The sequence below is a fragment of the Physeter macrocephalus genome, chromosome 7 (genome assembly GCF_002837175.3).
Source record: "Physeter macrocephalus isolate SW-GA chromosome 7, ASM283717v5, whole genome shotgun sequence".
Taxonomy (NCBI): domain Eukaryota; kingdom Metazoa; phylum Chordata; class Mammalia; order Artiodactyla; family Physeteridae; genus Physeter; species Physeter macrocephalus.
The window spans coordinates 35395099-35418637 of NC_041220.1; the positions used below are offsets into that span (position 1 = coordinate 35395099).

The window sequence follows — 23539 nt, forward strand, 5'->3', positions numbered from 1 at the left end:
GGCGGCGGCGGCGGCGGCGGCGGCGGGGGCGGAGGCGACGCGGCGCGGGGCGGGGCGGGGCAGGCGGCGCGGGGGCGGGCCCGGGGCGAGGAGGCCGGGGCGCCAGCTAGCGAGAGGCGAGCGCGGCGAGCAGCGCAGAGGAGTGCGAGCAGCAGCATGGCGGGGCTCCGACGCCCGCAGCCGGGCTGCTACTGCCTCACCGCCGCGGCCGTGAACCTCCTGCTGGGCGTCTTCCAGGTCCTCCTGCCCTGCTGTCGCCCGGGAGGGGCTCAGGGACAAGGTCAGCCTGGCGCCGCTCCGCTGGCTTCCCTCTCTACCCCGCCCCCCCCCTTTCTTTTTGGGGGAACTGCTGAAAGCTATAAGAGGGCGAGGGGAGGAACGGCCCCGCTGGCTCCCCTCTCTACCCCGCCCCCCCCCCTTTCTTTTGGGGGAACTGCTGAAAGCTATAAGAGGGCGAGGGGAGGAACGGGAAAGGAGGAAGGAAAGCGGTTGCAATTCCGGGCTGGTACCCTTTGCTCACCGCGGCGTCCCCTCCGGCACCCTCCGCCCCCCGCCAACAGAAAGCTGGGAAGTCGCGGGGCTCGGGGACCGCGGCGCGGACCGCTAGCCGCGCGCGCCTCGGAGCCTTTGTGCGCGGGCCCCGGGCGCCCTGGGCGCAGCCCCCGCTTTGTGTGGCGCGCGCTGGGGCCCCGCCGCGGCCCGGCTTCCTGCAGCTTTGTTCCCCTAGCCTGGCCGCCCGGGCCGTGTGCCGCACACGCCCGTCCCAGCTGCTGCGGGATGCGGAGCGCAGGGTCCCGCGGCGTGGCCTCTCCTCTCCGTCCCCCCAGTGCTAGAGCCCCCGAGCCCGCACGTCCGAGGGGCCACCGGCTCGCACCCCGTCCATTGTGTTCCGATCTTCGGCTCGGTCCTCGGGTGGCCTGCGCTTCTAGAAGGGAAGGGAGGCTTGTTTTGGTGAGGCGGGTGCACGGGGGGACAATCGGGAAACAGGAAGCGTTTTTTTTCCGTGCATTAAAAACGCGGTGTGTTTTTTGGTGTTGGTGCAGCTATCGAGCCCTTGCCGAACGTGGTGGAGCTGTGGCAGGCGGAGGAAGGGGAACTCCTGCTGCCCACTCAGGTGAGGACGGCCAGGTGACAGGGCGGCTGCGCGGGTGCAAGGGAGGAGAGGCCCGGAGGCCGCCGGCCCCCACGGCGGCACCGGCGCTCGGGCCACTTTGCAAGGCAAATAAACGGTCGGGCCAAGCCTGAACACCTGGCCACGGTGGCCTGCCCGGCCTCCTCCCGTGCCATGTGACAGGGCGTGAGTCACGCCGGCCCCAAGTTCAGGAGGTGGGAGCCGAGGCCACCTCAGCAGGGCCGCGGCCGGCGGCGGCGGTGCAGAGGGGAAGGGCGGGCCCCTCGGCCGCCAGTGGTCAGGGGTGGGCGAGGGACCCGTGCCCTGATCTCTCCGTGAGCCGTGCTGTGTGCCTGAGGACCACGGGAGGATGCAATATTGATTTCAGAAATGTTAGTGAGTGGTCCTTGCCGTTGGCGTTAAGTATCTTTGGGATGAAGATGTGACTTTAAAGGATTGTAATCTTGGGTTTTGTCCAAGTGTCTTTAATTTGTGTTAGAATACACCCTCTTGTTAAGAACTTGAATTTCAGGTTTCGGATCCCTCACCCCCACCCCGTGTGATATAATGATTGCATTTGGAAAAATCATTACTAATGATTTGTTGGAAATCTGGCATCATCAGACTTACTGCTTCAATAGATAGAGTACTGCAAAACCTTTGTGTTTAAGATTTAACTTTTAGAATTTCTCATTGACTGCAGATGTACACATTTAAATATAATATTGTTGACTGTTTTTCATCAGCGACAGTAGTGACCCCAAATGCATGTTTTGGATGGGTGGGGGAGTGGTTTGAATTGTAAGGGAATAGTCAGCTTGTGTGCCGGTAATTTTTAAGATGTTCATTACTTCTCACATTGGTGGCAGCGCTTAATTCTATGTTGTCTCTTGTGGCTGTTTAGAAAACGGGATGTGTAGCTATAACTTCACTGGCGGGGCTGTGCAGTTTTACATTTCAGCGTTCTTCCTCCTATGTGGATCATTTAGAGGGCTGGTTTTGAGATATTTGGAATATTCATTTTAACCAGGGCTAATGAATAACAGCTTCAAGGTGGAGAGGTGATTTTTTTAGAGGAAAAATGTAGTGGACCTTCCCTGAAGGCCAGCAGGCTGAATGAGACCAGTCCTTGGAGAAAAAGCCCCATCAGGATGGGGAGCAAATAGTCTGTCCTTCTCTTAAAAGTTTATTCCTAAATAGATTTTTTCCCCTGATTGTAAAGGGCAGATGTGTAGTGTTACAAAAATGCAGAAAGATGAAAAGAACGGAATGGAAATCACTCAACTCCTGCTGAGAGAACCATGCTGAACATTTGGCATTTGACTTTTCACAAATGCAGTATAGTCGTATTTGCGTGTATCAGAGTTTTCAGCAGAGGCGTTAGTGACATTTTGGGCTGGAGAATTCTTTCTTGTGGGGGGCTGTCCTGGGAGCATCTCTGCCTCTACCTGCTAGATGCCAGTGGCAGTCACTCCTCCCTCCCCGCAAGTTGTGACAGCTAAAAATATCTCCAGACCTTGCCAGATGTCTCTGGGGAGCAGAATTGCCCCGGTTGAGAAGCACTGGTGTATATCTGTACATTTTTGCATTTTTACTCAGTCGTACCCTCTACCTCTTCCTGGTTAGTGTAGGAAGCCAGCCCAGACTGAAAGGAAAGGAAATGATAGACTTTCATTTGTTACAGCATTAGTCGAAGGCTCAGTCTCTGTGCTCAGAGATGGAAATGTCAAAGCCACTGATATGATGAATGATTTTATTTATAGGCTCAAAAGTGATTTTATGTAAATCTTAATTTCTGGTTTTGTTTATATGTATAATACAGTTTGTTTTGGTTAAAAATGTTAGAATTTTAGAAGCTGTTCTCTGGAATACTCACTATAGAAGCATTTATACCTAAGCTCTTTTAATCGAAGCTATAATGAAAGTGAAACTGATATTCAAAATCATTTTCTAAATACTCCATCTATATGTGTATTTTTTAGAGACTGTTTTTACCTTACATGTACCTCGGTGGGGGTGAGGATAGATATGGGTCTGTCTGTCTATATTTATCTAAGCTGCATATCTATCTAAACTGCACGTGTGTGTGTGTGTGTGTGTGTGTGTGTGTGTGTGTGTGTATGTGTATGTGTGTAAACTGCAGAGTGTTCTGAAGAGAGTTATTTTTAGGGAATTCTTTTCAAAGTATTTTGAATTTTTTCAGAAAAAGTTCCCTCATGTGTGTCAGGGAGTCTGTTGAAAAGAGAATATTTATAGGTGTTATGTAAATTTGAGGGTTTTCTGCCTACTTTGTAAGTTGGGTTCCTTTCAGGAAGACTTAAAAGATGGCTTCGGAAGCTAAGATTTGTCAATGATCAGTGAAACAGGAGCGTCCGAAGATGTGGCATTAAAAAATTGAATACTTAACATTTGCCAACACTCATTATTTATACAGTTATCTATTTTGGACATGTTTTCTATAGATTGGGCCTTTTTTTTTCTTTTTCTTTTTTTAATGGGTCTCTTAAGTGACCAAGAACTTGAATAACGCATCATTAGTAAAACCAGATATAATAATTGAATTGTTATAAACTGCCAGCCTTATGAATCCCTCTGGCCGGGCTTCCAGGATTTGACTCAGGGCTCCATCGCTTTCCACCTCTCTGTCCTTGGTTTCTTCATCTGCAAAATGGGGTTAACAGTGGTGCCAATCTCAGAGGATTTTGTGAGGATTGAGTGCCTTGAATTTAGTAAGCGCTTAATATAGGTTACCTGTTTTTTTGGCAGTATCTCATCTGACCCCTAGATTTGGTCACTGGAGAGCATGGAACAGCTTTCCTTCTTTGAAGGGGCTGAACCAGTGCAGATAACTCAGTACTATCATGTGCCCAGCAGTTGCATAGATAAGTTACATTATTCATATCTTTTTGTTATACACTCTTTTATGTTGTAAAATGTTTTGGTCCAAGAACATTAAAACTTGATCCATGGTGATAATGAGAAGGAAGAAAAAAACATGTAATTTTATTCTTAGATTTACAGGATTTTTCTTCTCTGACTCTACTTCATTCATGCTTTACCACACTGACTCCAGAGTGGTGATGTTATAGAAGCCAAACAAATGTTTTCGTCAAATGGTTTATTGTCAAGAAGTGATTGCCTGCGTGCAAGGTACTGCTTTGTGCACCTTCTTACTCCGCCTTCAAGGTCAGAAACTTCCATGACCCCTTGTGAGCCACTCTGGCCCTCGGGGCCTTTTGCAGTGTGACCTTGTCTGCAGCTCCGCTCAGTCCTCTGGGACACTCGCCTGCCCCTTGACCATGCAGGCCCAACATAGATCTGTTGAATGAAAGCACAAATGCTATTGCCCTGCCGTTTGTCCAAGATCAGTCCTTCCTGACCCCTAGCTTGGCCGTGGCACTGTCTCCATTTCTCCTCCCCTTTGAGTTTCTCGAGTGTCTGGATTTTTTTCCTTTGTCTTGTGTGTGCCTTGTTGCCCTAACTGGGCTCCCCTTAAGAGGGTTTGGGTGTCTACGCTTGGGTGCCCCGTCGTGGCCATGATGTTGTGCATGCAGTACGCCTTCAGGGGTTCTTCCTGGTGGAGGAGAGGCAGTGCTCAGTGTCTTGTCCCGTTCCCCTATTCGTGAAGTTAGCCACTCCTGAAGGTGGCAGGTGGAATGCCTTAGGCATTGAGTTCCTATTACTGTTTAATAATCACATTTCTGTATCAGTTCTAGGAGCAAGGAGGGCAATCTATAGTTTGTTCATTTAGTCCATTCAGACTTTACTGGGGTGAGAAGCCTCACTCCTAAGGGCCGTGGTTGGGTTTGGGACGTGGACATCGGTGCCGAGCAGGAGCTGTTTTCCTGATGCAGAAGCATGTTGGTCTGGGAAGGGATGCCTGGCCCGGATAGGCCCCTGCTGTACAGTGATGAATAAGAACGTTTCTGCCTTGAAAAATCCCGTGTCTTGTTTATTTTGCCCACTTAAGCCTGAGCGTGTAAATATCAGAAATTGGTAGAAAGTGAAACAGGAAGTGGCCCAATGAGTACCTCAGGTACCCTGTGAGGTAATAGTCTCTCGCCCCAGGCTGGGAAGCATTGACTAGCATTTGGAAATCTTTTTGTCATAGAAATTTCTTTTTGGTTGAATCAGATTCCACTATTAACATAGAAAAATAATAACCAAAATGGGTTGACTACTACTGGCATTGTTTAGCCCTCTACGAGTCTTAATTCATATTAAGATCCTAAAAGCTATGAAGTATTGTGAGCTGATTTCAGACGAGGACATTGAGGCACACAGAGGGTAAGTAACTTGCCCAAGGCGATAAGAACACGCACAGCAGTGGTGAGATTTGAACCCAGGCGGTGTTTAGCTCCAGAGCCCAAGCTTTTGGCCACTTTGCTACTGTATGAGTCTTAGCACAGTCTGACCAGGAAAGTAGTATGGTGGTGATAAGGTGCCTGGGTCTGAGAGAAGTAATTTCATGTTATGTTTTGAATTAGGAAGGTTTGCTTAATGAAATTTTTGTTTTTAATTAATTAATTTATTTATTTTTGGCTGCACTGGTTCTTTGTTGCTGCGAGCGGGCTTTCTCTAGATGCGGTGAGAGGGGGCTACTGTTCATTGCAGTGCACGGGCTTCTCATTGCGGTGGCTTCTCTTGTTGCAGAGCATGGGCTGTAGGTGCACGGGCTTCAGTAGTTGTGGTGTGCGGGCTTAGTTGCTCCGCGGCATGTGGGATCTTCCCGGACCAGGGCTCGAACCCGTGTCCCCTGCATTGACAGACGGGATTCTTAACCACTGCGCCGCTAGAGAAGCCAAAACAAAGTTTTTAAAATAGTTCTATCTACTGGTATTTAAAATTTTTTTATTGGAAAAATTTTTATTGAGCTATTATTCACATATAGTGTTATATTAATTTCAGGTGTACAGCATAGTAATTTTATATTTGGAGCTTTGCAGGATAATCACCACAATAAGTCTAGTTAAGATCCATTACCATACATAGTTACAAAAATTTTTTTTTCTTGTGATGAGAGCTTTTAAGATTTACTCTCAAAAAAAAAAAAATCTACTCTTAGCAAATTTCAAATAATGCAGTACAGTATGATTAACTGTAGTCACTATGCTGTGTATTACATCCCCCATGCCTTATTTATTTTATAAATGGAAGTTGATACATTCTGACACCCTTCATCCATTTTGCCCACTCCCCCACCTCTGCCTCTGGGAACTACCAATCTGTTCTCTGTATCTATGGACTTGGTGTTCTGTTCTGTTTTGTTTTGTTTAAGATTCCACAAGTAAGTGAGGTCATATGGTATTTGTCTTTTTCTGTGTGACTTATTTCACTTAGCATAATGCCCTCCAAGTCTATTCATGTTGTCACAGATGGCAAGATTTCATTCTTTTTTATAGCTGAGTAATATTCCAGTGTATATACATACCACATCTTCTTTATCCATTCATCTATCAGTGGACACTTAGGTTGCTTCTGTGTGTTGGCTATTATAAATAATGCTGCAGTGAACATAGGTGTATATATATCCTTTCAGGTTAGTGTTTCAGGTTTCTTTGGTTAAATCCCCAGAGGTGGAATTGCTGGGTCATATGGTAGTTCTATTTTTAATTTTTTGAGGAACCTCTGTACTGTTTTCTATAGTGGCTGCACCAGATTACAATCCCACCAGCAGTGCATGAGGGCTGCCTTTTCTCCACATCCTCACTGACCTTTGTTATCTTTTGTCTTTTTGAGGATAGCCATCTCACAGGTGTGGGGCGATACCCACTAGTATTTAAGAAACGCCTAGACTGTGCTTAGCCCTGCAGACATTTATGGAGCATGTACTGTGGGCTGAGCACTGTTTTAGGTACTGGGGATGTCATGGGGAACAAAAACAGAAAATCACTGCCCTTGTGGAGCTGGCAGTTTAATGGAGGCATATAGATAATAAGTAAGAAATAGAATAAATTATAAGTTATGCAGTTTGTTAGAAGGGCATCAATGCTATATGGTGGCAGATTGGAGGAAGATTTGGGTGATGGGAGTTGCAGTTTTACTTCAAGAGGTCAAGGTAGGTCTCTTTGAGGAGGCCTGTATTTGGTATTTGAGCTAGCCCCTGAAAGCTGTGAGAGAATTAGAATAGCTAGCAAGGTCCCGAGGCACTGCCAAGAGGGAGTGGGGAGAAATTACGGGGTTTGGTCCCCACCCTTTGAGAGCTCGGTGTTGTTGGGGAGATAAAGCTGGATCCAAGTGCTGAAATGTAGGAACGGAGAGGAGGGAGAGAGGAGCAGTGTGTATTGGAGGGTCTGTTAAGGCTTTGGGGAGGGAGTGGCCGCTTAGAGACCTGCATTAGCCCAGAGCCTCACAGGGGAGGTGTGTTTTATGCTTTGAATGGGAGCCAGAGCCCTGCTGAAGTGTGGCTGTAGAGATTGGGATGGGTGTGTCAAGGTCAAGTGACGGTTGCCCAATTCCAGGTTCAGGAGCTTGGAGGTTGGTTCTTGAGCAGAGATTAACACGGTGACCTTGACTGCTGGGTCCGTAAGTAACGACTGATGTTGAAAAAGATTGGTCTCACGGTGGCACACAGGCTGGGTTGAAGGCAGCAATCTTTAAAAAAATGTTTTTTTAAATTGGGGTGTAATTGATGTACCATATTAGATAAATTTGGGGTGTACAACATATTTATTCACAATTTTTAAAGCTTATCCTCCACTTATATTTATTATAAAATATCGGCTATATTCCGTGTCCTGTGCAATATATCCTTGTAGCTTATTTATTTTATACACAGTAGTTTGTCTCTTAGTCCCCTACCCCTATCTTGCCTCTCCCCCTGGTGACTACTGGTTTGTTCTCTATATCAGTAAGTCTGTTTCTTTTTTGTTTCATTCACTAGTTTGGTGTATTTTTTAAGATTCCACATGTAAGTGATATAATATAGTATTTGTCTTTCTCTGTCTGATTTATTTCATTAAGTATAATACCCTCCAGGTCTATCCATGTTGCTGCAAATGGCAAAATTTCATTCTTTTTATGACTGAGTAGTATTCCAGTGTGTGTGTGTGTGTGTGTGTGTGTGTGTGTGTGTGTGTATCACATCTTCTTTATCTGTTCATCTGTTGATGGGCACTTGGGCTGCGTCCATATCTTGGCTACTGGGAATAGTGCTGCTGTGACCATTGGGGTGCATGTATCTTTTCGATTTAGTGTTCTTGTTTTTTTTTTCAGATATATACCCAGGAGTGGAATTGCTAGGTCATATGGTAGCTCTATTTTTAGTTTTTTGAGAAACCTCTATACTGTTTTCCACCGTGGCTGCACCAGTTTACATTCCTGCCAGCAGTGGATGAGGGTTCCCTTTTCTCCACCTGCTGGAAAGGCAGCAGTCTTAAACAGAGTGAAAAGCCCGTCAACAGTGGTAGTGCAGGCCTGGGGTGCTGATGGCTTGGGCCGATTTGCCGGCAGGAGGGATGGAGAAGGACAGGTCTGAGCTGTATTTCTGATGAGTGGGTAGATCTTCACGCTTGGAGGTGACGGCAGGAGAGCAGTGTAGGACGACCCTCAGGTTTGCCCAGGGTCAGGGAGTGTGGCGGCCTCTTCAACACGAGGGGGCCCTTCCCTTGGCAGGGACCCCTGGCATTGAAAAGTCTGGTGTCGTTGTTTCTGGGGAGACAGTGCGTAGAGCCTGGAGGTGTTTGGCGGTGGGGCCGCAGCTGTGGGTTAAGTGGTCCTGCACGTACTGCGGGCTCTGACCTAACCTGCCCGAGCCTTGGCTCCTGTGGGAAGGTTGGTGTTTATCTCCATGCGTGATGGAGTGAGAAGCTGGGGCTGCAGATAGGGATTGGGGCTCTGTGGCTCCAAGAGTGGGTTAACGGTCAGAGGGCGTTAGTGAAGCGGGGTCTGGGCCCAGGAGGATTGGGGGCAGGGCAACCAGCAGGGCCTCGGGCTGGGGGAGCTGGAGGCACAGGAAGGGTGGGTGTTTCCGCAGCCAGCAGTGCAGCTTCGGGAGAGGATAGAGCCGTGCCAAGAGCACGGGTGCCGGGCAAGTGCCGAGGCGGCGTATAATTGGATCTGCCCTTTTGCTTCTGTTGCAAGCACCTTCTCTTTTTACCCACCTGGTATGTGACTTCTGGTCACAGTGTGGCATGGTAGGTCTCAGAGAAGATTTTGGAAGCGCATTTGAGTGAGATATTTATGCCACTTATAAGTCAAAATCTATCAGGTGCTCATTTAGGGGATTCTTTATGTTTGGGGATTTTAATTATCGTTAAATTTTATCTTGTGCGATTAAACTTAAACACCAAAAAAAGACTTTTGGAGAGAGGAGTGATGTCAAACCAATTTTGAGACTGTGTTTTGGTGGCGATTTTAAACAGGTAGCATGTTTACTTACAGTGAACATCTAAGGGATCACTTGGGAGTTTCTGGCTTTCAGTGGTGCCATTCTAGTGTCATTCTTTTTTTCAGTAAGTATTTATTGAGTGCCTGCTGTGTGCCAGGCACTGTTATAGGCAAGTTCATCACCCCTGTGGGATTTGAAGAACTGTTTTTGTTTTTTGGGAAATTTTGTGTTTCTTTGAAACAACTGTTAAAGCATGTTCTTTCTCAATAGGGTGATTCTGAAGAAGATATGGAGGAGCAGTCTCAAGAACAGAGGTAAGGAAAAAAATGGGAGCAAATCCATGCTAAGTTTCTCTGCCCACTTTGGATGCTGTCTGAAGTCTTGGGATATGTCTGTGTTTATGTATTTAACATTATCTGTGATATACCTTTCTCTTTGGCATTTGGGGTATCTATACTCTCTAATAATGAATATGGCTTTGTTTTAAAATAAGGTTGCACAGAAAACTGTTAAAACACGCCCCCCCCCACCAACTTCACTTTCCCATGGCGTGCATACACCAACCTGTTTACAGACATCTGTTGAGCATCAGGCAGTGTGCTGGGTGCTGGACGTAAAACACTGCACAAGACCTGTTTGCGTGTAGTAGGGAAGTCAGACATTACCGTAAACAAAACAAAATAGTTATGCTTACAATAGGAACTATCGAGAATTCAGTTGCTGTGGTAGAGAATCATGAGATGCATAGCATGCTTAGGTGGTTGGAGGTGACGTTTGAGCTGAAGTCTGGAGGCTGTGTCGGAGCAGCCAGGCGTCAAGCAGAGGGAATGGCAGGTGCAAGGGGCCTGTGGTGGGAAGCACTGGTAGCAAGCCAGGCACGTGGAGAAGGCCAGTGTGGTTTCGTAGGATAGTGAGATGAGGTAGGACCTTAGAGGCCATAGTGAGGGGGTTCGGTTTTAATTTCTTTAAGTGTGGGGTGAGTTGTTAAAAGATTTTAAGCAGGGGCCAGCAAATGAAAAGATGTAAATTACAGTTTTTAAGGGAATCCTTTGGTCAAGGGGCACTCTTGGTTAGTTGTTGTCAGACTGGGATATCTGGTCCCTTGGAGGTACCTGAAGACTCTAAGTGGTACCTGGGCGTGGAGATAACTTTCAGAGAATCAGCTTCTGGATCCCCAACATCCACATATTCTCCCAAAACTGATCTGAGGTCGCAAGTTCTCCTTCTCCACCTCTTCTTTCGCAGCAGTCTCACTTCTCCACTTTGCCAGGCAAAGGCAGACCTTTTTCCGGGCCCCGATCCTGCTTCTTGCTTCATCTTGGGCAAAGGGACAGTTTGAAGTATTGGTTAGGGGAAAGTGATTTAATTCTGGATGACGAATTCATTAGTAACTTTGGTGGTTTTCAAATCTTTACTCTCTATAATATTGAAGGAGAGTCCAATCAAATTGTCAGTTGTTAGACCATCATAAAAGTGATTTGTGGATAAAATGCTGAGGGAGTGTGGAGCGTATAGGGTCAGTGCTGTAACAAAGCTCCTTCCATTCACGTCTATTTATGTGAATAAGCTTTTTCAGTGTTTACATTAAAAAAAAAAGGGACAAGGAAAATAAGATTAAATTGATGCTTATTAACCCTGTCTCATTCTAGCAGTAATAGTCATATAAACCAGTTAGGGGGGAAAAGTTCCATAAATCTCATTAAAGGATGCATTTTCAATAAAATTTGAACTCTTACGTTTAATTAACTATCACAATTTGTAAAATTTGTTAGATCAGTTGTGTGCTAATAAAAATTATGATAATTCAGAAGAAAACAATTTGACACTTAGACCCTGTGGTCACAGGATATTTAAAAAACCCCAAGATCTCAATTTATACCCATAGTTTTGTTGAAAAAGGCTTTGAACATAAAGCTGTATTAGGTTAAAATTCTTTGAGGGAGTATCCAGCAATACAGGAAAGACTATCTGTATATTTTTAAAAATGAATAATGATGGATATCATTATATGGTAATTTAGATTCCTTTGAATATATTTTAAAAAGTGAGTTTTATTAAAAATGCCAATATTTATAATAGGCCAGAAATTGCATTCTTTGCAAACATTCAAATTCATAGTATAACATAAAAAATTTTTTTTCTCCTTGACTCATATGTATGTTTTTTAGATTTATTTTTTTAACTGAAGTGTAGTTGACTTACAGTGTGTTAATTTCTGCTGTACAGCAAAGTGATTCAGTAGTGCAGCATTTTAAATGTTGGGATTACTTAAATATACGGGGCAGAGTTCAAAGTTTGTCACAATCCTATCTGAGTGTCTGGGAGCAAGAAGAGCTGAGGAGTGCTGACGCTGGTTCCTGTTGAAGGTGGTGCAGACAGAGGCACGTGGAAAGTTCTGAGATGAATTTGGGTTGACTCAGTTGTGGAGAGTGAGAGAAAGAGGAACCATGGAGGGCTGCTCGGATTTGGCTGGAGCATCTGGGGTGACAGTGATGGTGATGGGAAAGGTCTAGCGAGAGGGCAGTCAGGAGCTCTCCTTGGTTGTGCTAGGAATCTCAGACTTGATGGGACACATTCTGTCCCGGGAAGAGGCAGGTCGGCAGTGGAGGTGAGTGTGGAGCTAGGAAGGCCGGGCTGCATCTCCAGGGGCATTGTCCTGTGTGCCTTTGCATTGGTTTTCCTCTTTCAGAGGTGTACTTCTCTTCTTTCTTATTAATTAGAACTAGTTTCTTTTCACCCATTTCCTGTCACTCTTAAAGGTGTGAAGTAGATTTTATCCTTTGCGCTCTTTTTTAAAAAATATTATTTATTTGGTTGCACTGGGTCTTAGTTGTGGCTCGTGGGCTCCTTAGTTGTGGTGTGCATGTGGGATCTAGTTCCCTGACCAAGAATCGAACCCGGGCCCCCCTGCATTGGGAGCACGGAGTCTTATCCACTGCAGCACCAGGGAAGTCCCCTTCGTGCTCTTTTGACACAGACCACCAGAATGAGGGTGTAGAGGTGAGGGGGAATTGAGTCCGTGGCTTTCAAACTTTTGGACAGTGACTCAGATGAAAGACACATTTTATATCATGATTACTTATTACCCACAGGCAATATATGTGGATGTATGAATATGTACACGTGTGTTTATTTATTTATTTATAAAATAGTGCTTACCTTTGCTGCCTGTGGTGTACTGTATTTTCTATTTCATTTTTTAAAAACTGTGGCAAAATATACGTAACATTTACCATTTTAGCCACTTTGAAGTGTGCAGTTCTGTGGCATTAAGTACATTCACATTGTTGTGTAGCTGTCACAACCACGGAACTTTTCTATTTCATTTTCTTTTGTTAAAAAGATGCTGGTTGCCACTACTGAACTGATTTCAAAACTCACAGTTTGGTCCACCCTGATTTATATGTTTTAATCTTCTCAATATCAAATATTCCAGTGTTTTGCTGTTATTTTATCCCTAGTCGCTTTCCTTTTAGCTGGACTTCCGAGCCTCTTGGGTTTTTTTTGTTGTTGTCGTTGTTGAGGTTTTTTGCCTTTTGTGTAAAGGAGGCAAGATGATGATGAAGGTTGGATGCTGCAACCAGAAAACCTTCTTTGTGTCCATTTTCTGAAAATGTAGCTTCTTGTGTTCTCTCTGAGTCTAATGAATGAATTCTCTTTGAGTCTAATGTCCTGTGATGGGTCAGTCGGACACCTAAGTACTAACTGTTCATTTACCTCCTACTGTGCAGTTGGGATTTTTAAAAAATGAAGATTTTAATACCTTCGAAGCTCATAGAATCTCTTGCTACTTTTAAATTAGGCCTTTTGCTTTAGCATAGATTTAGATTTACGGAAAAGCTGTAAAGATGGTACAGAGAATTCCCATTTACCCTTCACACAGTTTACCCCAGTGTTAATGCCTTATGTTACTGTGGTAAATTGGTCACAACTAAGAAACCAACATGTGTACATTGCGGTGAACTAAACTCCACACTTTATTCGGAGTTCCCTGGTTTTTCCCTAATGTTCTCTGTCCCACGATCCTATCCAGGAGACCACATTTAGTCGTCATGTCTCAGGACCCTCTTGGTTGTGACAGTTTGTCAGACTTCCCTTGTTTTCGAAACCGTGGCAGTTTTGAGGAGTTCATCCTTCAATTTGGGGTTGTCTGAGGTTTTTCCTCATGGTTAGATTGAGGTTATGGGTTTGGGGGAGGAAGACCGCAGTTATAAGTTGCCATTCTCCTCATATATCAAGGGTATCGACTGTCAGCGTGACTTAACACTTTGATGCTGACCTTGACCACCTGGCTGAGGTACTGTTTGTTAGCTCTCTCCACTAAAGTTCTTCTTTTCTTACCTTTTTCCATACTACACTCTTTGGACGGAAGTCATTCAGTGGAATAAGCTCCACCTCCATAAATTATTTAGGATTCCTCTGTATGGAAGATTTGTCTGTTCTCTCTCATTTATTGGTTTATTCAGTTATTTATTTACGTCATGGATATTTATTTTATACTTTGGGTAATAGGCCAATACTAGGTTTGGCCTAAATGCCATTTATTCTTAACCTTATTTATGAAGTCATTAGTATCTCCTTACACATTTTTCAAACATTTTTGTGATTTTCATTTTAATTACTACCCTGCTATGCTAACCTTAATGATATTAAGGTGAACTTGAAGTCAGCACAGGCAGCACGTATGAATTCCACAAAATGAATGCTCTGTCTCTGAGAGAACCCATGTAGAGGAACAGCTAGTAACTTGGGAAATAGATTTGACCGTAAAACAGAGGCTCAGTACGTCCTAGGAAAAGTGTAGTCCTAGGAAAAGCGTCAGTGGCACTGACCTCTGTCCCTGGAGAGATTCTGGGCAGTGAAGGGGGCTCTGTGTTTCCCCCCAGACTGGCCAAGGTGGGGTCCTGGCTGGACCACTGTAGATTCTGGGGCGCAGGGTTCTAGAGCAGCTTGCCTGTGATCTCAAACAGAGTTTGGGAAAGCTTTTAGGGTAATTGGCCTCCTTGAAGATTTTGTTTGTATTATCTTGACTTCATCTTCTGTGAATGCTATGTAATTGTACTTGGTTGAAAGCCAGAAGAGCAGTATTTGAAAAACGTTCTCCCTTCTCTCCTCTCCAGCCCCATTTTTCTCTTGGGTGTTCTCCAATATCAGCAGTAATCTGTTCCTCTGCTGAGAAAGAAAGATTGCTGTTGGGGTTCAGTGACGGGAGCAAAGGAGAGCGAGCTGACTTCAGCTCTTCCTAGAGCTGACACTCTCTGGGAAGCTGGTCTGGCTCTCTGGACGCATCTCCAAAAGGCCTTTTTGGGGTACATTTGTTAGAATGTGAAAAGTTTAAGCGTTGGCAAAGTATGAATAGTATATTAATTCTGCTTTTAAAATGGTTAGGTAAATTCATAAGTACTGACCGGCCAGGGGGTGTCTGGAAGTTTTTTTTGTTTTGTTTTTCTTTTAATGTACTTTTATCTGATTGGTACCAGCAGCAACATGTGTTCTCCTGAAACCGTTTTCGTCAGAACATGAAGAAAATCTCGTTAACCTTTCAGCAACATACTGAAAGATGTAATTGCAGACAGAAGCGACTTAATCTTCAGGGAGCTTCCTTCTGGCAGTGAGTTATCTCAGAGCCCCCATGGGGAAGGGAACTACTTTCCACTTTTCTTTGTTTTTCTTCAGAAATAGAAAGCTGTGTTTTTAGCACAACGTTGACGTTCCTTATGTGTTGATAGGATCGGGCATTTTTAACCTGAACTTGCGTCCCCAAGGCTCCATCCTGGACGCTCCTCTCTTCCCATCTGTCGTTTCCTGGGTGATGGCGCCCGCTCTCTTGTTTTTTTTTTTTTTTTTTTTTTTTAATTTTTTTTTGCGGTACTCGGGCCTCTCACTGTTGTGGCCTCTCCCGTTGTGGGGCACAGGCTCCGGACGCGCAGGCCCAGCGGACACGGCTCACGGGCCCAGCCGCTCCGCTGCACGTGGGATCCTCCCGGACCGGGGCACGAACCCGTGTCCCCTGCATCGGCAGGCGGACTCCCAACCACTGCGCCACCAGGGAAGCCCTCTCTTGGGTTTTTAAAGAGAGAGAAGGAACTTGAACTCGGTGGTGCCTTCTGCCCAGGGGTCGTACCTGTGCAGTTGCCCAGCGAGCTCTTCTCTGCTTTCCGGTGCCGCCCAGTCAGCATGTCCTGAACTGAGCTTCTGGGCTCAGTCCCCTCAGGTTCCCGGCCTCCCCCACGGCCCTCCCCGCTTCGGCTGCTCCCCTGGCATAGCCCCGCCCCCTCTGCTGGCCAGTGCCCCATGCATTCATTTGCATCAGTCAGAAATCAGGACGCCCCTCGCCTCCTCTCATAGCCAGACCTGGTGACCCGCTGGGGACCAGCGGGTCACCAGGTCTGGCAGCATCTTCTTCACATGGTCTCCTGCCTTGGTTTTACAGCTACCCCAGTCTCTTCTCCAGGTTCCTACCCAAGTGATGTATCTAAAGCATGTGCATCCTTGACCATCATTCCTCTTAGAAGCAGCCTTACCTTCTGAGCAGGGCACAGAGGCCACCTCTCCAGGCTCGCTTCCCCTCACGCACGGCCTCTCTCCCTCTCTCTTTGCCGAGACACTCTTCTCTTCCCTGGCACACCTCTCACCCGACCAACTCCATCCGTCTTGCTCCACGCGCACCATGGCAGTTCTGCCGGCCCGGACGTTCACTCCTCTGTTTAAAATTGCCTTTCTCAGGATGCCCACCCACCTGTCTGAGTCTCAGTCAGCTGAGCCCCCGGCACCTAATCCACTACCTAGCACCTAGGAGAGGAGCTGCTAAATGAAGGCCTGCACCCTCCTGTTTTTAAGTCTTAATGATTGCGTGTCATACTTCACGTGCTCTTCATATCCAAGCACAATTGGCCATTGAAACCACAGTACTGGTACTAGGATTAGGGGTTGTAGTTTTTTAAATTGGGTTACTGCAGTCGGCGTGTTTTTAACGAGAATGGGTCATTAGCTCTGTCTCTGCGTGCCCTGTGGAACCTTCTACAGGGTCATGCGGCCCCGAGAGGGGTGCAGTGAACGCGTTCAGTCATGGTCTTCGTGGTCCTGACAGTGTGAAGTGAATTTCCTTGGACTGTAATAGGGCTCATAATTTAGGTGTTGGCCTTAGAATACAAGCTTTTAAACAGGGTTCTTGGTGTATATTAAATTTGTTAAGCCACAAAACCCCTTTCAGATTTTTTTTAGGTTGTGAAATTTCTAGCAAAGCTTTTGACACTTATATAATTAGTTAGCCCTCAATTGAAATCAATTAGAAAAATAGTATAATAGGATCAGAATCTTAATTCTGATTTTCAGTGAAATTTTTACTTTTCCTGGATATATTTTTTTTTACATACTCTGGAGTGGTTAGGCTTGTGCTAATTTGTATCTTTATATGGAAAAGGTATATTTGAACCAACTTTCATAATTCCAGGTGTATTTTGAAGGTTAATTTAGAACAAAAACAGGCAAACCACTTCATTAATGTTGGTATTCCAGAAACAAAAATGGGGAATTGAAGTCTGGAGAGCTTGGGTGCGTTCTGTAAATGTGGTCACCCAGTGCCAGAACCTCAGTGTTGATTATGTTAGACTTAGGGATGCCTTGAGGAGAAGTGGCTAAACTCAGCACCGAAAGTCCGACCCTCAGCTGGCGTCCTTCCACAGGGCACTCCGTGGCCTGGCTGATTACTTACACGCTTGTCGCAGTATTTAACAGGGAAGTAACTATGGAGTCCATGCAGTCGGGTGGGTGCTCTGAAGAAAGAGTGAGGCAGATTCAACAGGTCAGGAAGACTTGCCCACGGAAATTACCACATGGTTAAAAAGTGTACAAAAGACTCGGAGGAGCTTATTTTAGACAAGAGAGAGGGTAGTGCTGTGAGCAAGAGAGAGACTTGCGTGTTTTGTCGCTGGAAACCCAACTTAGTTCTTAAGAGACAAGCTGACGTTTTGGCTGTTTGGCCCTTCTTTATTGTGCTTTGGGTCGATGAGAAATAAAGGCACCCTAGGTGGAGCCCAGAGTATTGGCAGCAGTGTTGATTAGCTCTGTAAAGGTGCTCGAGACGTGTCGTGACACCAAGCTTCTTATTGCTTAAGAAGGGGGCAGAGCCTGGGATTTCAGGGTTCAAAGGAGAAATATGATTTCCCAAGGCAGTGTTCTCTGTCTGGGAACACCAGTAATGTGATAATGGCGTCTCCTGGGAGCTTGTTACTCTCATTTTAAATGAATTGTCATCAAGTTATGAGTTTGTTGTTAGAGTCTTCTGCGGGGGAAATAGGACTCCACAGTAACAGTGATTCCCCCCCCCCCCAATAAATGTAACAAAAGAATATTGGCACTTTAAAAATGATTACTGTGGTAGCCTGGACAGTATTTCTCAGATGTGCTCAGTAAAGATGTTTTTGGAACCATTACTTTAGGGTTTGCCATTGCATCTACTTTGTAAATGATGCAAGAAAAAGTTTCATTTGCTAAGTGTAGTCCTTCCCAATGCTTTCCCCCAAAGCAGTGGGAGAGGACTTTTGAAAGGTCTGCTGTGAGCATGAAAATTCTTTGAATTAAAAAAAAAATTAAAAATTTATTGAGAATTTTTAGTCATTTAAAAATTACTCACTGGTTATTCCTTTTTTTTTTTTTTTTTTTCCCTCCAGAAATCTTTTAATAAAATTCATGTTTCAGGAAGATGGCCGTGTTTACCTCCTGGCATTCTCTCTCTGCTCCACAGATACTTATCCCGGTCTGAGAAGCATGGGTTTAGGGCCATACCTGCTTTTTCCCTCACTCCAAGTCCTGTGGTTTCTACCCAGTTTGTCCAAGTGAACACGGCTCTGAAGGACATGAGGCTGTTGGGCTAAAACTAAACTCCTCCAGTAGAAAAGAGGATTTGCCACCTGTGGGATGTCCGGAGGCGCCCACGGCCGCCGTCGAAGGTAGTTCCGAGGGAGCAGCTTCTGTAAAAGCGGAGGCGAAACCTCCCGAGTTGACCTCTGTGAAAATGCGCACGGTAACTAATCCACGTTGATGTCATGCCTTGTACAGTGGTGACTTCCAGGGTTGTGGTGCCCTGTGGATGTTGGTTCCTTTAGCTGCCCCTAAATTATTGATAATAGGTGAAGTCCAGTTTGAATAACATGCAACAGTGTTCCAGCTGATAGTCATGGCAGGTGTGTGTATGTACTGTGAATTTTTTGTGAAGTAATTCTTCTGGGAACATGATTAATCTTTTTCTCTCAAAATCAGGCCATGTTAATCCAATTAATCCATTCAGAACTGTTTAAGTCATTGCCCTTGTACTTTATGGTTTACAGAGTACTTTCACATGCATTGTCCTTAGAAAACCAGGTGGATATGTGCTGGTATTCTCATTGTATAGATGAGGAATGAGTTCATAAAGGTAAAACAGTTTAAGATCACAGAGCTGTGTGGTGGCAGGACAGGCACATAAGTTGAGATGTCCTCTTTCTAGATATGCTTGTCTGCCTTGTCTCTAAAGTGGAATAGGTTAGAAGACCATTTTCACAACTAGATGTACTGGTACCTGCTTTCTGCAGAAGGAGACTAAGTCGAAGACTGATAGGTGAAAACAATTGAATTCTCTGGTGAGCTTTAGTAGTGGGGGTTCCTGGGAAACCCCTGAAAAAAATGAGCATGGCTCTTGTAAGACCCGAGCTGGGTCCTCAGTAACCCTTTACGGGGTGCTAGACGCCTTCTTCAGTTTACACTGTTTCTGGGTGTTGCTCACCCACTGACTGTCAGCTGCGCAGCTTTTGGAATAGTCTGCAAAGTTCAAATCTGGAATTTTAGGATTATTTGTGGAACATACGCCACTGTCACGTGTGCTGAGAGGTTGCCCTCTGTCCTGGACGGACGTGCTATCCTGTTAGCTTGCTTTGCTTTGTGATTAGATATTTTCAGCTTCAAGTAATAGAAAACCCTGACCCAACCAGCTCAAACAATAAAGAATGTATTATGTCACCTAACAAGAAGCCGGGAGCAGGGCGGTGCTGGCTTGGTTTGCTGAGCAGGTGGGCGTCAGCACCGGGCAGCCGGCTCCTTCCCACCCGTCTGTGCTGCTGGCTGCCGGTCCTGCCCAGCTCCCCCCGGGCCTCACGGCCTCCAGCCGCCCGCTTGAACATCCGTGGGCAGCCTAGGAGAACCTTCCTCCTGCTCCTCTTTCTCAGGAGCGCCCCTCAGCGATTTCCGCTTACGCCTCCCACGTCAGCATGGGTTCACGCTCACCCCGAACCCCTCCCTGGCCGAGGGCTCGGTGGGGCCCCTGGATTGGCAGGGTTTACCCCAGCCCTGGGGAGTGGTGCGCCCCGCACACTGCGGGCTATGCCCGGGGAGAGGGGGAAGGAGGGGCAGGCCGGCTGCAGTCGTGCCACCAGCTGTCACTTGTGCCCAGTGCGGAGTGGAGGGGCTAGGGCGGCGTTTCCCAAAAGCACAGTCCTGGAACCAGCAGCACCACCGGGGAACCTGTTAGGCCGGCTTCCAGACCCCACCCCTGGCCCAGCTTAATCAGGAGCTCCAGGGGAGGGGCCGGCGAGCTGCTTTCACAGGCCCCCCAGGGGATTCTGATGTGGCTCAGGTCGAGACATGGATGCCATTGGTCCGGGCTGAGGCATCGAAGGGAGCACATTTCAAAATCCGCTTTTGGCTGAAGGTGGAACAATGAGATGCAGAAATGGTCTTGGAGGTGAAGCAGCGGGTGGCAGTTGGGAGACAGGCTGTGCTCAGTGCGGCTCCTGGTCGCCGGCCCGGGGTTTGAGCCAACCTAGGACTCCTGCATTCCTTTCATGGGACCAGCCTTCCGCCAGCTGATCCGATTTTCCTAAATGAGTTCTGTCCTGGTTATGGGGTGGGGGTGGGTTCCCCCCGTCGGGGTCCACTGTGCCCCAGCAGGCCATCGAGGTCGGCTTCCAGGGAGAACTGAGGAACTTTCTCAGGGATAATTCATTCATTATAAGGGAAGTGAGTCTGGCAGGAAACCTTGGCCCAGGAACAGAAAGTCTCAGTGATGGGATGGGAGTGGCCACTGGCAGTACAGGGTGTGTGTGTACTCGGATCTGTCCCCTGGCCCAGCTCCCTCTGGGCACGTGGCTCTGTGTGTGTGTGTGTGTGTGTGTGTGTGTGTGTGTGTGTGTGTCTGTAGGGGGCTTGTTGGGGCAGGACGAAGGATACTACTTCAGTAAAAACTGAAAGAAATGTTCTACAAGTTCTGTGAGGAACTGGGGCGGGCGGGAACAGCACAAGGCGCCAGCCACACTGAAGGGCACTTGCACATCCTGCCTGACCTTCGCCCCTCCAGCCTGGGTCCGGGGTGCTGGCCTGGCCGCAGGAGCGGGGCTGGTGCCCAGGGGTGGGTGGGAGCTGGAGAGAAGGGAGACAATTGGGACCAGGGCCCGGGCTGGCTGAGCCTGTGCTCCCCAAGCAGGCCACAGACGGGGGGTTCCCTGGGGCTCTTTCATGGTACAGTGGGAGTGTCTGCCAGCGGAGGGGGCAGGAAGAAGAAGCCCAAGTTCAAGTGTGCTGTGTTAGTTTCCCAGGGCTGCTGTAACACAGTACCACCAACAGGGTGGTGTGAAACAACAGAAATGTCTTCTCTCAGTTCTCGAGGCCAACGTGTTGGCCGCTCTCCCTTTGAAACCCGCAGGGAACCCCTCCTTGCCTCCTCTTAGTTTCTGCTGCTTCTCCGGGGACCTTCGTGTCCCTTGGCTTGCAGCCGCATGCCCCCACCTCTGCCTTTGCCACACATGCCGTTCTCCCTGTGTGTCTCCGTGTCTTCACACGGCTGTCTTCTTAAAAGGACGCCAGCCGTGTTGTGTCAGGGGCCCGCCCTACCCCAGTATGGCCTGATCTTAACTCATTATGTCTGCAGCCACCCTGTTTCTAAGTCAGGTCACATTCTGAGGCCTGAGGTCGGACTTCAGCACGTCATCTTAGGTGGACACGATTCAACCTAATACGTACAGAGACTCATTTGTGAGCCCGTTGAGGGTCCCCTCACCTGCTTCTCCTGCCCTCCCTGAACTCTGGGGCTCCTAGGAAGTAACTTTGGGTGTTGGACCGGCTGGGTGTTTTCATTCTGAGAGCTGCACTTACGGGTCACATAGCTTTGGGTTGCCAGGGCTCCAGGGGCAGCGTTAGGGCCCGTGGGTTTTCTTACCGACTCACTGAACCTGGCCTTTTGGTAGAATGGGTTTTATTTCTAAATTATTTCTTTGTGTACCTATAAGAGCATATCCCTGGGAATTCTTTATTTACACAAAACTGTGGGCGCCGGGGACAAGTATTTTTTATGATTTTTTTTTTTTTTAACTTGCGGGAAATAAGTGGGAAGGTTGAAGAATATTTCGGTATACGCTGAAGTTTAGCAAACAGGCAAAGCCTTGAAATCAAACCACAGTCCTTTGATTAGAATTCAGAAAAGTACAACTACTGAAAACGCTGCCGGGCCATGTGTGCTGTGTTGGGGCTGCATGTGCAAGTGTCAATGTCTTAAACTTGTTTCATTCCCGGTTTAAACCCAGCAAGTGAATCCTTGCGGGCTGATGCACATGCTGAATCAGCACACCCCTGTGAGCCATTCATCGGTTTGGAGGGAGAATCCTTTTGTTCTTCCCTGGAAATGCTTGAATCAAGATGAGTCTCTTTCTGCCTCTGTATGTTTGGACTGCAACGATCCGGGTGTCTGATAGTGCCAACGGTGAGGCATAGCTGCTGTTACCGTGGGTTTCTTTTTTTTTTTTTTAATAAATTCATTTATTTATGTTTGGCTGCGTTGGGTCTTCGTTGCTGCACGCGGGCTTTCTCTAGTTGTGGCGAGCGGCGGCTACTCTTCGTTGCGGTGTGCGGGCTTCTCACTGTGGTGGCTTCTCTTGTTGCGGAGCATGGGCTCTAGGCGCGCGGGCTCAGTAGTTGCGGCTCGCGGGCTCTAGAGCGCAGGCTCGGTAGTCGTGGCCTACGGGCTTAGTTGGTCCGCGGCGTGTGGGATCTTCCCGGACCAGGGCTCGAACCCGTGTCCCCTGCATTGGCACATGGATTCTTAACCACCGCGCCACCAGGGAAGCCCTACTGTGGGTTTTAATACTTCATCCATCAGTCTACTTTCAGGTGGATGGATGTCCCGTCCAAATTGCCTGTTGGTTTGACTTTCATATAACTTTAATTAGCAGATTGATGTTTTGAGAACATCTGATCTGTGATCTTGAAATTCGTTATGGTTGGCGTAATTCTTGGGTAATTAGGCACTTTCACAGTGACTCCTCCAGTCATTAGAGGGCTGGGGGAATTTGAGGTTGAAATGTGAGACCGAGGTGGAGAAAGCCGTTGCGCTCTAGCCCTTAATCTTTTAATCCATTTAACCTGGGTTGTAAATTCAGACTTCCGTTTTCATTTGAAATGTGTTTAGGTAGTTGGGAATGGGTTTCATTAATTCACCACATTTAGACCATAATTAAGGGAGGTTATTCCTAATTGCCTAAACTCCTTAAAGTTACCGTGAGTACAGTAAGGGTCCATTGAAAGCGTGTTGCTCCCCGTTGGAAACCGAAATTCCAGGTTGAACAAGTGAGCTGACAGCTAAAGGGAACAAACACGACAAAAACAAAACCCAGTTCAGAGGTGCGTCCTGGGCATTGTTTTTGTGAGTTCAGAAGTATATTTGTGGTATATGGAGTAGGGTTCATGGACGCACAGATATCAAGTAACCTGGTCTCTTGCTGAGTTTAAGGACCATCTCTCACTTAAATGCACAACACTATCTACATTTTCTTTTCTTTTTATTTCTGCTTTTGAATTGGGGCTAAAGGGGAAACTGGAGAAGGAGAGAGATGCTTCAGGAGACCTGCACACCTGTAATATTGACTAATAAAAGGAGAGCAGGGGAGAAGTAAGTAGAATAGGAAACTGGAACAAGAAAAAGAACAGCTAGAGGGCATGGGTTGCATGTATTTTTTTTTTTTTTTTTTTTTGGTCTATGCCCCCCCCTAAATTTTGGGATTTTGACCACGTAGATGTGGTTATAGGTTTTAATAGTATGAAGTTAGATCTCCAGTCTTTTGTATTGTTTTCTCAGT

The 23539-nt window shown here is 46.7% G+C and overlaps 1 protein-coding gene across 8 annotated transcripts in view; it reads left to right on the plus strand.

Annotated features, from left to right (window-relative positions):
• Positions 1 to 113: 113 nt before the first annotated feature.
• Positions 114 to 23539, plus strand: part of TMEM131L (transmembrane 131 like) — a 162842-nt gene continuing 139416 nt past the window's right edge. For 4 of the 8 annotated variants that reach the window (XM_028491799.2, XM_028491796.2, XM_024126616.3 and 1 more), the window contains exons 1-3: positions 120 to 280; positions 1044 to 1114; positions 9711 to 9754. In XM_028491799.2, the coding sequence (XP_028347600.1) occupies positions 157 to 280; positions 1044 to 1114; positions 9711 to 9754 (239 nt within the window). In that variant the 5' untranslated portion in view covers positions 120 to 156. Of the gene's footprint in view, positions 281 to 1043; positions 1115 to 9710; positions 9755 to 14944; positions 15052 to 23539 lie in introns of those variants that run through there. The other 4 variants (XM_028491800.2, XM_024126617.3, XM_024126618.3 and 1 more) reach the window with 4 other exon arrangements.